Raw genomic sequence first — 13464 nt, forward strand, 5'->3', positions numbered from 1 at the left:
CATCATGCAGAATAACGGTGATGGGATGAGCCTACAATAGGTTCAGCCATGTCTGTTGCATTCATGCTGTTCTGTGTAGAAGATGAGAAGTGTAATTCAGTCGAATGCAATTTTCTGGTGTCAGAAGACCTATTCAAAAATAGCCATTGTAGCATAAAACAATAAAACATCGCATTGCCTGGCAACAAGGCCTCGAAGGTTCTCCAAAAAATTTAAATGTGTAATCCTTCCTATGTGCTTATTTTATTTCGAACCCATTACCTTTCAATAGCGCCCACTCTTGGTTGATCCATTAAATAAAAATAAGGGAAACTTGGCGCTACAGAATGACAAAATGCACCATAAAACTATCATAATAGTGGTTCAAATGATACTTTGATGATTTTAGGACCTTCAGAGCCCCTGTCCCTATTGACTTTCATAATATGGAAAATAAAGCCAAGGAAGTTCTTAGAAATGTAACTTTTAGTGAGTGATTTATTCTGTTCAAACCTATGCAGCCAAACTAAACAAAACCACCTTTAACTTATTGTAAAAATGTGCGATGTTCAGGACCCTGTCCAGCAGTGATGACGTGCAGGACCGAGAGACTGAGAAGGGCCGTCTGGAGGAGGCATACGAGAAGTGTGACCATGACCTGGACGAGCTGATTGTCCAACACTACACAGAACTCACCACGGCCATTCGCACCTACCAAAGTATCACAGAGAGAATCACCAGCTCTCGCAACAAGATCAAACAGGTGTGTAGCATCTGCCCGCTTTGTACTTTTTATTAACATCATTGTATGCTTTAGCCTAATGTCTTTATCCTTTATAAATCTGTATAAGTTAAAGCTTCTCTGTTAAGCTTTGTACAGTAATAAATCATCATAAATTGAAATGGTGTGCTCAGCCATATGCCATTTAATACCTCTATGACATCCTTTCTTGGAAAACAAAAAGATGAAATTGACAAAATGTTACAGTCAGTTTTATCCATGCAAGTGCACTTATGGGGACTGCAGCTTTCAAGCTTGATAAATTAAAAGTTTTAAAGCACCGTATGGTTGATCGAGTCTTTTCAGACAGATGGGACGGTTCTTTTCAAAGATACGTCTTAAAAAAATATATACACAATTCTACTTTTCATTGCATGTGAAAATTAGGGGCACAAAGAAATACTTCATGTTGTCAGACTGTTGTTTTACAGAGGCCGTGTTTTTTTTTTTGTTTTGTTCAGGAATTGGTAGAGATGAAATTCAACTTCTGCTGTAATCTGAACATACATTCGCACACAAACTGATCTCAGTCTGTTATGAGAACGGTTCTTATAGTATTCATCCAGGGAATGACTAATAAGACAAAATCAGAGGATTTTGCTGTAAACAAACACCCTGCGGTTACAATTCAATTTGAAAAGGAACATGAAAACTGAATCAACTGTTGTTTAGTCAATTTGTTAGTTGTTCATAGCTCTTGTTTATGTAGTCTGAGGGGTCATCCCTTAGGTATCAGATGAGCGCTGTCTTCCCACATACAAATGCAGTCATTCAGTCTTACGTTAGAGAAAACCGAGGAGAGCAGCTCTGATAGGTGCTTAGGGACCCCCAATCACCATCTTCACCCCCTCGTTATTATTTAAAGACACAGGTGAATGAGTTTGTTTATTACGCTCTTTAAAGACGAGTTCGAGTCAAGGAGCCATGCCGTGCTGTGCACAACCAGTGAACTAGTGTTTTTTAACCCAGCATTGGGAATTGTTCACGTTTTTGAGCTTCTTTGAGTAGGTTAAAATGCACTAATTAATGCACTAATTACTGCCCCCCCCCAAAAAAAAGCTCCCAAACATGGTGAGGCATCATAAAAGGAACATAATAGGAATCGCTAGTCTTCAATGTTCGAAATAATGACCTTGAAAATTAGCCACTAACTGCACGGCATGCTCGGGCTTTTATCTACGGTGAAATCTTTGTTTAGCTTCTTCTCCCCTGCTGCCAACACACATGAAAATAATCACGCTGAGATCTAAGAGCTGTGAAAGGAAACTACCAAGCTGATGCCTGTTTTAATGAGTGTGAACCCTCAACTTTTCCTGACACTGTGTGTGTGTTTGTGGGTTTAGGTTAAGGAGAACTTGCTGTCCTGTAAGATGCTCCTTCACTGTAAGCGAGATGAACTAAGGAAGCTCTGGATCGAGGGTGTTGAGCACAAACACGTCCTCAGCCTTCTGGACGAGATTGAGAACATCAAACAAGTTCCTCAGAAACTGGAAGCATTCATGGCCAGCAAACACTACCTGCACGCTACAGATATGCTGGTGAGTTTATGTTCGTACTGTGATTGACAATGTGTGAATGTGTTTTTCATCTAAAACTGTGAAATATCGTAAATGGAAAGGTTGGATTAAAGAGTGGCCAAAAATCCAAACAAACCAGAAATGTCTAATATTTAATTCTTCAAAATAGCTGGTTAACTTCATAACAGCTTTGCATGCTCTTGGCATTCTTTCAACCGACTTCACGAGGTGCCACCTGGGACATTTTTCCAACAGTCTTGAAAGAATTCCAATGTTTGCTGGGTGCTTGTTGGCTGCTATTTCTTAACTATCCAGTACAACTCAAAAAAAGTTTTGTAAGTTTTAGCGAACTGTTTAAATAATTCAATCGAATTTCTCTCTTCTATCTTTAGACTATTGGCCTAACTGCTACCTCTTTCATTTCCCCATTCCCTTTTCCCTTTTTTAATTGTGTTCCTTTCTCTCATCACCATTCTCCGTTGCATCCCTCCCAAATCGGTTTCAACAAAAAACATGTAAACACAGACATACACACACTCCGAGAGCCTGCTGGGATACACTGTTCCTTAATTTGCATGAATACATACTTGACTTCATGACCCTTCCTCCTTCTGTCAAAGACGATGTACCAGGAGTGCTGCTATGGCTCTTCAGAGCACTATTAACAGGCCATTAGCTTCCCTCTAATAAAAATACATTAATTCCGAGACATTTTGATTTATTAAATATAAACACGCAATATCCACTCAGCAGTGGCCGATGGGAGAAGGTTAGAGAGAAAGGGAAATACGAGGAAAAGGCAGGGAGAGATCATAAGAAGGATGGAGGAATGAAGGTAAAGGTTGCATAGAAGATCGAGGCTCTGGGACATGTGAGCTCGGTCAGGTGAATGAAATGAGGAAATTGAATTTATCAACCACACGACTGCTTCAGATTCGGTTTGCAAATGCGAATAGTCGCTGATACGCTGCGGGGTCCAGGATGGCATTAAAGCAAAGCCTGAGGGAACTGGACACGTTTTCCATTTTAAGTTGCACTTTGTTCTTAGTTTGTCTTTTCTTTTCCGTTTGCATTGGAAGTATGAAATAAATGAAAAATGTATATTTATAGCCAAATTTTTGTTTGGAGTTAGAAAATAATTTATAAACGCCAATTTAATTCACAGCTTGGTTTTATTTTCACTGATAAAAACACATTTTAAACCCAGCCTAAGGAGGCATGCAGGTCTAGTTCAAGCTGGAATCTGTGTGTGAAAAATAGAGCAATTATTACATTTATGTGCTTATGTGTTATTCTCATACTTCTTGTTTGCCGATATGCTCAGAATCATGCCTCATTCAACAAGCAGCCCCATATTTCCTTAGGCTCACTGCAGGAGTCGTCCATGCACAGAGCATAGTGAATATTCAGCATGCAGTCCAACACACTGCATTTTGCTTCCTGTAATACCTTGATTGGAAGAGATTGTTATTGTGCTATATATATATTGTGATGTGATTATGTAGCTAATCTACAGTAATTTGCATATCAAGTTTTGCTAGCATGTAGAGCATCGGAAACCAGTGACCAGTGGGGTTTAGCCAACATAAAGTGACACCTGTGTTCTAGATTTAATATTTCACTCTTTGAAATAACAAAATATAAAACCAAGTGTTATGTATTAAACATCTGTGGTTACTTTGCTAGGACAGCTGACCGTGAGTTTGATGGAAACTGGCATACACTTAAAATGACCTTGAGACCAGTATGTTCAAAATGATAGAAGAATGGTTCAGACAATTGAACATTATTTACTCACCCTCATATCAAACCTGAATGACTTTTTTTTTTTTTAAATCTGTGGAACACAAAAGAAGATATTTTGTGTTTTTTGTCCATACAGTTGAAATCAATGGCATTACCGACATTCTTCAAAGTATTTTTTTTGTGTTCTGCACAAGAAAAAAGTCATACAGGTTTGATGACGTGGCGCTGAATAATACGTCATAATGTTCATGCAGGTGAAATTTTCAGGAGTGCTGTTCTATTCGCAGGTGTCTGCGGTGGATTCTCTGGAAGGACCACTGCTTCAGGTGGAGGGTCTCGGCGACCTGAGGCTGGAGCTTCACAGCAAGAAGCTCAACATCCATGTGGTGCTAATCGACGAGCTTCACCGCCACCTCTACATTAAGTCCACCAGCCGCGTGGGTCACCGCGCCAAAGACAAGAAGGGCCAGTAAGTTTAGATGTTGTTTTTGATGGGGGAAATACGTTCCCTTTTATGTAGAGGCTGCTCCAAAGTTACAAGTTGGGTAATAGTTGTTAACACAATTGAATTAAGCCTTTTCATCGAAACATAATTGAATTATTAAGCTCTTTTCACACTGTCAGGGATTTTGATGCTTTTTTAGAAAACATTGGCAGTGGCTTTTTTCTGGCATACAGCGAGAACTAAGCTTAAGTGGAGTGATACATTAATAATGAATTAAACTGTTAATCGTCCAATTTGTCTGTTATCGTCTCAAATTATTGAATGGCAGACCTAAATATGTATGGTATATGCAGTTGGATTAAAGGAATAATTCATCCAAAAATGAAAATTCTGTCATCATTTGTTCACCCTCTTGTCATTTCAAAACTGTATGACTTGCTTTCTTTTGCAGAACAAAATATATTTTGAAGAATTGGTAATTGAGCAACGTATAGTATATAGTATATATAACAACGCTAGTGAATGGGATGTTCGGTGACCAACGTTCTTTAAAATATCTTCTTTTGTGTTCTGTAGAAGAAAGTCATACATGTTTGAAATGACAAGAGGGTGAGTAAATGATAACAGAATGGTCAAATATTAAATGCAATTTCATTAAATTGGGATTTAATGTTCAAAAATGTATTGCGTAACTTTATTTTAATAACTAAATTGTTCAAGCAGCATTTTTTCACAAAATACAACACAAGAGGGAAAACCTTGTTGTCATTTTAAAGATCTTAGGACCACAAACCAAGTAAGAAGAAACAAAGAATCCTTGTTTGAAAGTGGATGAAGCCTTTGATTCAGATTACGCCAGTAAACTCAAAGCAATTACCTCGGGGCGACAAAGTCGTTTCTCAGCTTTAGATGAATATACTTTAGCAGGTTGCTGGTGACAGGGCAAACCGCGCTTCTAATTACGGTTTGTGTACTTTTTAAAGAGAAAGACGTGTTCTCTTTAACCAAACATCCCATGAGTCTTTGCTGTCTGTAGTTTAATATGGGTGTGGAGTATGGCAGACCGAATAACTGATCAGACGAATTAGGAATTCAACCTTCAGTATGAGCCAAAGCAGGCATAAACGTCAGCTAGTTTGACATTCTGTAGAATCTTTAGTTAGGCTGAAACAAGGTAAATGTTTGGCGCTTCTACACTGAAGTCTATTTCAGCTTGCCTGTTGCATCTTACCATAGTTTTGCTAACCCCGTGTATGTTAACAGAGTGACTAGCTAATATCATGAAGGGTAATCGCTATATTAATTTATTATCGAAGGCTTCATTCACCAAGGTCTCAAATCATTAGCTTGTTGGTAAACAAAGCCACGCTGGCCCTGTTGCAACTTTCCCACAAGAGTCACGCAATTAGCCGATTTGCCACTGTTGTCTTCCTGTCTGTGCGCAAAGGCTGCTTGGCCGCAGTGGCAGTGGCAGTGATATGGCATACGACACAGAGAAAGTCATTCGCACCCTCGCGGATGAGCAGGAGACGAATGATAATAGGTTTTTGCTTTTCTCGATGGCGACACGTCCGCCCACACGTGCCGTCGCTGGGGGACCGTTGACCCCCTCCACGAGCGTGCTGCTCTAAACGCCACGGCTGCCTCTGCAATGCTAATTCTCGTGATGAGACGAGGCGCAGTGGTGTAGCGCATTAAGCTAATGCAGGTTGGTGACCCTGCAGGGATGAAGTGTGGAGTTGCTTGTAATAGGGTTTCTGATCTCAGAATTGCGTGCTGGTTTTTCTTACCTTAGCTGCTTTGTTTACAGGCGTGTAATTACAGGACAGTGCTTTTCGTGAGGAGAAATGATTTATTAGTTATGGTCATAACAAAAACGCAAATTTCTGTCTTTTGAGCGACATTCAGGATTTTGGTTTGCTTTCTCTCATGTCTTGCATGAGTTGGTACTTCATGTTCAGACCATTTCAATCTGTCCGTCTGCTTAAATAGGTAAAACTGTCTCAAATTCTCACTCAGGTTCAAAGGTTATCCTAGACTGCCTGCCTTTTTCTCCACATTACACAAAATGCTCACAATTATTGCTCTCGCAATTTTCTGTCTTCAGAGCGACATCCTAAAGTGCTGGGATTTTTATTCATTTTCCATCTTTTGTGTTTGCTTTATCACTTGTCATGTACTGACCTCTTCAATAGGAATAGTTTTGGGGATAATTCTCCCTTATCGTCGTAAAACATTTACAGAAGCTTTTTGCGGTTATCTGGGAATGATGATAATTTTGAATCTTTAAACATTGTCTGCTGATGAGGTGGCTTCTGTCACCATGACAGTGGTTACCATAGCGATGATGGTAGTGACAGTACCTGCATTCATCTTTTTTCAGGTCTACTTTGAAGGACACATCTATTTTGGATGTCAGCGGTCTGTCCACACCACGCAAGCTCAACGAACCATCACAGTTCAGCACTCCAGCAACATCCAGCGGTAAGATCAATCCAAATACAGAATCAATAACTATAGAATAGAATAGAACTAAGAATATGAAATTATTTTATTATTATTACGATTAAGGGAGAAAGGAATAGGTATGTTGTTCTCAGATTGTTGCTTACAACCCCAAAATGGGTCTCAGGTCTGTTTTTTAAGAGTTAAAAAAGTAAAAAAACAGTGACATATTTGTTTTGTGAATCAGTTTAATTAATATGTTTTAACGTAGCATCATGTTGTACATATGCTGTTTAAGGTAATATATGAATCATTTAGCGACTTGAGTTTCTTTGTTTTAGTAAGATTTAGTCCCGTGTTGAGTCACTACCTAGTGTCTGTGTATTATCTAGTTCCTGAAGTGAAACCATTTGAGAAGCACTGCAATAGAAACATGAACAAGAAAACGAACAAAACGTGAATAGGAGCAACAATGAAAAGGCAAACAAGGTGATCGATATCCAGTGAGAGGATATCCAGAAAAGGAGGAATGTAGTGGTACTTTAGCAGAGAGGGAGCGTGAATTAGGATTTCGTTCTCAAATTAAATAAAAATGATGGATTTCTCTCTGTATCGACGCAAACAGTGGCTGGGCTCCATATGAAGCAAGTGGTGATTTTGTGATGGACCTGTAGCTGTTTATTGTCTGCTAGAGTTCAAAAGTGCTGAGAAATCATTAGGACACATCTGACCGGTGTCACTATTTCTATTAACATCCCAGTGGAGGCTGCCACAGAAAAGGAATATATCAGAACTGTAGCTGTGTTTGTTTTTTCGAAACACAAATGGACACAATTACTGGTATCAACATGTTCCAATATTCACTCACTTTTAACATTATACAGTGGTTCAGGAGTTCACATCTAAAAAAAATCACATCTGTATACACACACACACACACACGCATACACACACACACACACACACACACACACACACACACACACACACACACACACACTGACACCCACTCCCAGGTTTAATGATCTCTGTACATCATGTTTCAATAAGCATATTAAAAGGTGTAGATGAGATACTCTCTCCTGTTATTAATCATGCAGATCTGTCAGCGCAGCGGGGGTGCAGGCCTTGTTATCCATGATCTCCCGTGTGGGGCCGACTTCACTGTGAGCTCTGAGACCGTTATCAGACCCACCCACAGCTGCCTGTTTCCATCGCGCTGTCTCAGATGCACACTCTTAAACACTGATGCAATTATCATATGTACAGTGGTCAAGTTAAAGTGGTTCAGAATGACTGTCAGTTTGTTCAGCCATCCATCTCTCCATCCACACACTCTAATCATCTATGGATCCCATTTAAATGATTACCTGCCCTTTTCTTGTTCCTATCGCTAAAACAGGTAAAGCCGTCTCTAATTCACACCCAGTGCCAAAGTTATTCCTGGACCGGCTGTAGTTTTCTCCACATTACACAATTATTGCCGTCGCAGGGCTTTATGTTCGATTGGATGACGCCATCAGACTGCATTTTCCCTGCTGCGAAAGACACTTCCCTTTTGTCGCCTATTTTGTCTAATAGCCTTTTTGCACATCATTTGTCGGTGGTAATTGTAGTAATTATTTAACAAGCTACAGTTGGGGGAAAAAAGAAAAACCTGAGCCCATTAACTTGCCATAAACATTAAGACCATTTTAAACAGTCATTGGGTTTGGAGGGTTTTAGGAGAGGGGGGGTAAAAATAGCACTTCACTGTACTATCGTTTTATAGAGTAGGTAAATATGGAGAGGTGTGTTTAAAAAAAACAGTGTGCTGATGAAAAGGGAGGGATTGAGAGAATTAACAGAGGACATGCATTGCGAACACCTGGGTTTGAATTGTTTTGATGGACAGCTTCGTTTACAAGATAAAATATAAAAAAAAATGCCAGCAGTGTTTTAAACAACTGGTTTTAAATTTTAAAAGTGCTGTATAATGTACTTGTGTAGTTTTATTGTGGTGTTACGTTGTAATAACTATGTCGTAACTATTTAATAACTATGTTATGAGGAGAAGTAACACTTAATGATAAATGAATGAAGGTATTACATTATATAATGCTTAATTTTGTTATATAATGCTTAATTTTGTAATATACTTTCATGTAGAAAATATTTAATATGACATATTAGGAAACATTGACTCATATTTATCATACATTATAAAAGATAATCATAAATAAAATATTTAGGAATGTATGACTAAGGCCGTATGCAGGCTAAATATTAATTATTACATAATTTGCATAATATAATTCCATGCTTGTTGCCATTGTAACAAGTTGTGAAAGTTTTATTGACAGAGTTTGTGTATTTGTTCAGTGCGTGAGCTCCAGGAAATGAAGGAGCAACTAGATGTGGACCCGGAGGAAAACAGCGCTGAGTTCATGGGGATCCTGATCAAAGCTCTAGCCAAACTCAAGAAGATCCCAGAGACCATTAAAGCCATCATGGAGCGTCTCGAACCCGAGCTCAAGCAGATCCTCAAAAGATCCACCACTCAGATCGCAGACCACGCCTACCAGAGAGGAGAGAGCCTTGCACAAGACAACCAGCCCAGGTAACTACATGTACAGATGTATGGGTCATCGATTACAGCATTTATAGTTAACTACATGATTCCCACCATCACACAATAACAAAATCCTAATAGAACGTAAATAGGATAGAGTTCGATTTCACACTGTATTCAAACAATGTAAGAAATTACAGAAACCAGCGACAGTCACCTTAGGCAGTTTTTTAAGCCAACCACTTCTGTGAAGCATTTGTCCAAAGTGTGATTGGTTTCCATTGTTTTCAGTCTCTCTAGCCCATTCTCCCCTCTCTCTCTTTACCCAGTGATGACTGGCTGGATCAATGCTCTCATCTCTCATGTGGCATTCATACCTCCCTCATTTCCAGAAACTGTGTAATCCATAAAAGTGCTCCGCAGCCGGTGTCTGCCTAAGCATCGGCTTTAACGCAGAAAAACAAAAGCAGGGGAAGAAAAGACAGATAATGAAGGCTCTTAAGCAAACGCTCCTTACCCAAGGCAGATTGAACTCTCGATCGTTTATTTTTCTGCAGCCGGTTAATGTTTGCCCTCCGCTTTTCACTCTAATGTGAGCCTTGGCGCGAGAGCGTATCCGCCGACTTTTGATTGCATGCTTTTAATGAAATAAATTGAGCTTTTCTTTGGAAGGCGGCGAGTTTTATGCTGGAAACTCTGGTCATTTAAATGAAATCTCCATTGTTCGCAAGCTCATTTGCAAAGTTGTTTCGTGTGCACGTGTGTGTGCTTCATCCGACAATCCTTTCAAAACAAATCTAATAATATATCAAGAAGATATATTCATTTTCTTAATACGTATAGGAGTTAATTTGGATTTTTATTCAGTTCAAAGCATTTTCCTTTTTCCAATCTCCCTGGGCTTTTTCGAAATACTGTATGTCTTTGGTCGCCGTGAAATACCCAGCGGTTTCTCCGGCTCCGCTCACACCGGTTTATGGTTTTGCTGTCGTGTCAATTATATTTCTCGTCCTTCAATAACAGCCTCTTTGCACAGCCTGCATTACATTCTGACAGGTGCTCAAAACAGTGTGCACTGAAATGCATCACACAAACTGTTAAGATCAGGCTGAATGAGACCGTTAAAGCTAAATATAACTGCTTGTTTTTAACAACCAATTTTTATTGTTAGTTCCTTTTTATTCAACTTTCTTCTGGTGTTTAAGAATAATATAATTCATTCTAATTCTACATTGGGACAAGTTTCTGAGCACCCAATAATCATCACTGAATTGTAAATAAGCTCACTTTTTGATGCATCATTGTGATGTCACAAAAACAGAATTATATTAAATGTTTTTTTGCAGAACAGTGCTGTTGTTTTGAAGTTTATTTTAATAGCATGTCGATTTCAAGTAACATTTGATTATTCATATAACACCACCTTTTGTCTTGATTTCTCATACCTGAAAACGTTCAAATGACCAGAATGAAAATAAATCCTAGTCCTTATCCATAGAGCAATTTTACTGTTTTACCTAGATGTGGTGTGATGATGTGGAGTTGAGGTAGGGCTCTGTTTCTATGGAAACCTCAACAGAAAGAGGAAGTCGCTCTTGCGTTAGAGTTCACATTGGAATTGTGTACCCTTATGTGTTTTTTTTTCTAAAAGGATAAACAATCTAAGGTGACACAGAAAAGCTGTGTCTGTCGCTTCACATTGTGATGATATGCTGTTATTATCTGTCATGTTAAGTGCTCCTTTTATCTGATGTATGTAGACATTCATTTTCTGTCCTTTTTGTGTTCGGAGACTCCAGTTCTAATCCAAATGTGAAAGAAAACGCATTGTTTCAAACTCTTTCGTGTGTGCTTTGTCGTCTGTCTGTCTTTCATCTCCAACATCTCCTAAAGGTGCAGATGACTTAAAAATGAAAATCATATTTCTACCTTCGTGTTGTTCCAAACCTCGGCATTCTTATTTCTTACCTTAGATGTCAGGTGAAGGAATCAAGGAATTGGTTAATCCAGGTTACAGGTTCAGTCACCAACTGCTCACTGGCTGACCAAACATTTTGGCAGGATTGTAATTTTTCATACCTTGCATGTCAAGCTGTCATCGCCCACCTCTTCCATGCGCCCTACTCCGACTCATTCTCATTTTACTGGGACGAATGAGTAAGCTCCAGAAGAGTCAGACAGCTGTGCGTCTTCCTAGTGGACCAAGATCGTTTGACAGATGCTGCTAATTGTTGTCGGTGAACAGCTGGCACTGCCCAACGGGGAGATTCTGTCAACACCCTGCTGGTGTCATGTTCATTAGAAACAGAGAATGGACCACTTTTTGGCTCAGTTTAGGTGATGCTAGGGATTTCCAAGAGCCAAACTCGCTTCGATAATAGAGTTCGTCTCGGGAATGTAGATGTTGTGTTTTTCTTAGCTGTGTGGGTTTAGATTATGCTCAAACTGTTGTTTGTGTAGGAGCTGCGGAAATGGGTTTTCATGTTGATGGACAAAACCGTCATTTGATTTCATTTATTCATACTCCAACTTCATCATTCATTCAAGCCTCACATGTCTTACTCAGTGCTGACATATAACAAACGCCATTATTCTTTCTTGAGATGAATTACGCTCTCTCTTTCTCTCTCTCTCTCTCTCTCTCTCTCTCTCTCTCTCTCTCTCTCTCTCTCTCTCTCTCTCTCTCTCTCTCTCTCTCTCTCACCCTCTTCAGGTTGCTGCTGGAACTGCTGGAGCTGTTGTTTGATAAGTTAAACGCAGTGGCCCAGGCTCACAGCGTGGTTCTCAGACACCTGCAGCAGATTGTGGTCTCTCCCAGCGGAGCACACGAGGGAATCAAACTTTACGAGCATGCTGATGTCTATGCCAAGATCCAAACTGTTCTACAGGTCAGTCCCTCCCTGCACACTCATTCATTCGATCGAATGATAAATCTGGAACCGGATTAGCAGTGAAACGTATGCAAAACGTTACAGTAGTTATTGCCTAGGGCACTAGCTTTATTAATGACGCTTGCTAATGTGAGCATTACTGTAGCTATAGCTCATACCTGCTTAACTTCAATATTAAACTTTGACTCATCCCGTGCCAGGCCTAAATGATAAGGCAGATCATGCGCGATAAGGAATGGCGAGAGCTTACATTTCTAAGTGGCCAAAAAATACAGTTTTCAATAATACAGCAGATGGAAAATCCTGTGCTAAAAGGAATTTTGAGCACATTAGCAAGCACACAACTTGAAGCTGCTTTGTAGCACAGGTGATCACAACTTGCATTTAAAAGAATCTTTTAAGCGTATGATGTGAAAAACGATGTTATTCTGGTGATGATTTGAAACTTTTTTTGCACACGTGTGCCCCTGGATAATTTCCAGAAAGCCCGGATTATTTACACTGCCCTGTAAAGGATCAAGAAATTCTGTTAGTTGACTTTTCAGATTCATACCAAATGTTTTTAAAGCAACTAATAATAATTTAAAACTAAAATATAGCTAAAGTTATATAACCGTCATTTCAATTTTGGAATAAACAGGAGTCTTTATTTAGTCTCTCCTTAAAGACATTGAAAATGTGAGGCTAAAGTTTTTTAAATAATATGTTTGCTCATCCCAAGTGTTGTGTTTAATTGGAGTGTGTTAGTTGAAAAGTGACTTTTAGTGTGCGTTTGCATGCAAGCATATGTGTGTTTGGCAGGTGTGTGTCACTGATGGTCAGGTGAGATTACCAGCTGTTCATGTAACCTTTGAGAATCTCTCAGGAGATTGAGTAGCCCGGTGTTGGGTATTTGTTTGTGTTTGAAACGTGGCTCTGGAAATCTTGCCCCAGGTTTATGTCTTTTGTGACTGTATGTTTACATTTCTTTCATCGGGTTTCAATTCATATTTGTCATTATATTGTATTCTGGGCTGTGAAGGACAAAAGAAACAAATATGATCCTTTTCAGATGCTCTGTATTCTTTTTCCAGTTGACATACGTTCACTATCTTGATTTTTCTTGGATC

The 13464-nt window shown here is 39.3% G+C and overlaps 2 protein-coding genes across 2 annotated transcripts in view; one reads left to right on the forward strand and one right to left on the reverse strand.

Moving 5' to 3' along the window:
• Positions 1-50, reverse strand: part of chchd3a (coiled-coil-helix-coiled-coil-helix domain containing 3a) — a gene marked incomplete at its 5' end in the record, with an annotated part of 51403 nt that extends 51353 nt beyond the window's left edge. Inside the window, 1 exon segment of the mRNA XM_079454383.1 lies at positions 36-50. Within this exon segment, the coding sequence (XP_079310509.1) occupies positions 36-50 (15 nt within the window).
• Positions 51-544: 494 nt separating this feature from the next.
• The window catches only part of exoc4 (exocyst complex component 4), a gene marked incomplete at its 5' end in the record, with an annotated part of 88344 nt that continues 75424 nt past the window's right edge, over positions 545-13464 (forward strand). Inside the window, 6 exons of the mRNA XM_079454384.1 lie at positions 545-742; positions 2104-2298; positions 4311-4492; positions 6852-6952; positions 9275-9512; positions 12178-12352. Of these exons, the coding sequence (XP_079310510.1) occupies positions 545-742; positions 2104-2298; positions 4311-4492; positions 6852-6952; positions 9275-9512; positions 12178-12352 (1089 nt within the window). The remainder of the gene's footprint in view (positions 743-2103; positions 2299-4310; positions 4493-6851; positions 6953-9274; positions 9513-12177; positions 12353-13464) is intronic.

Source organism: Barbatula barbatula, assembly GCF_947034865.1.
Source record: "Barbatula barbatula genome assembly, chromosome: 4".
NCBI lineage: Eukaryota > Metazoa > Chordata > Actinopteri > Cypriniformes > Nemacheilidae > Barbatula > Barbatula barbatula.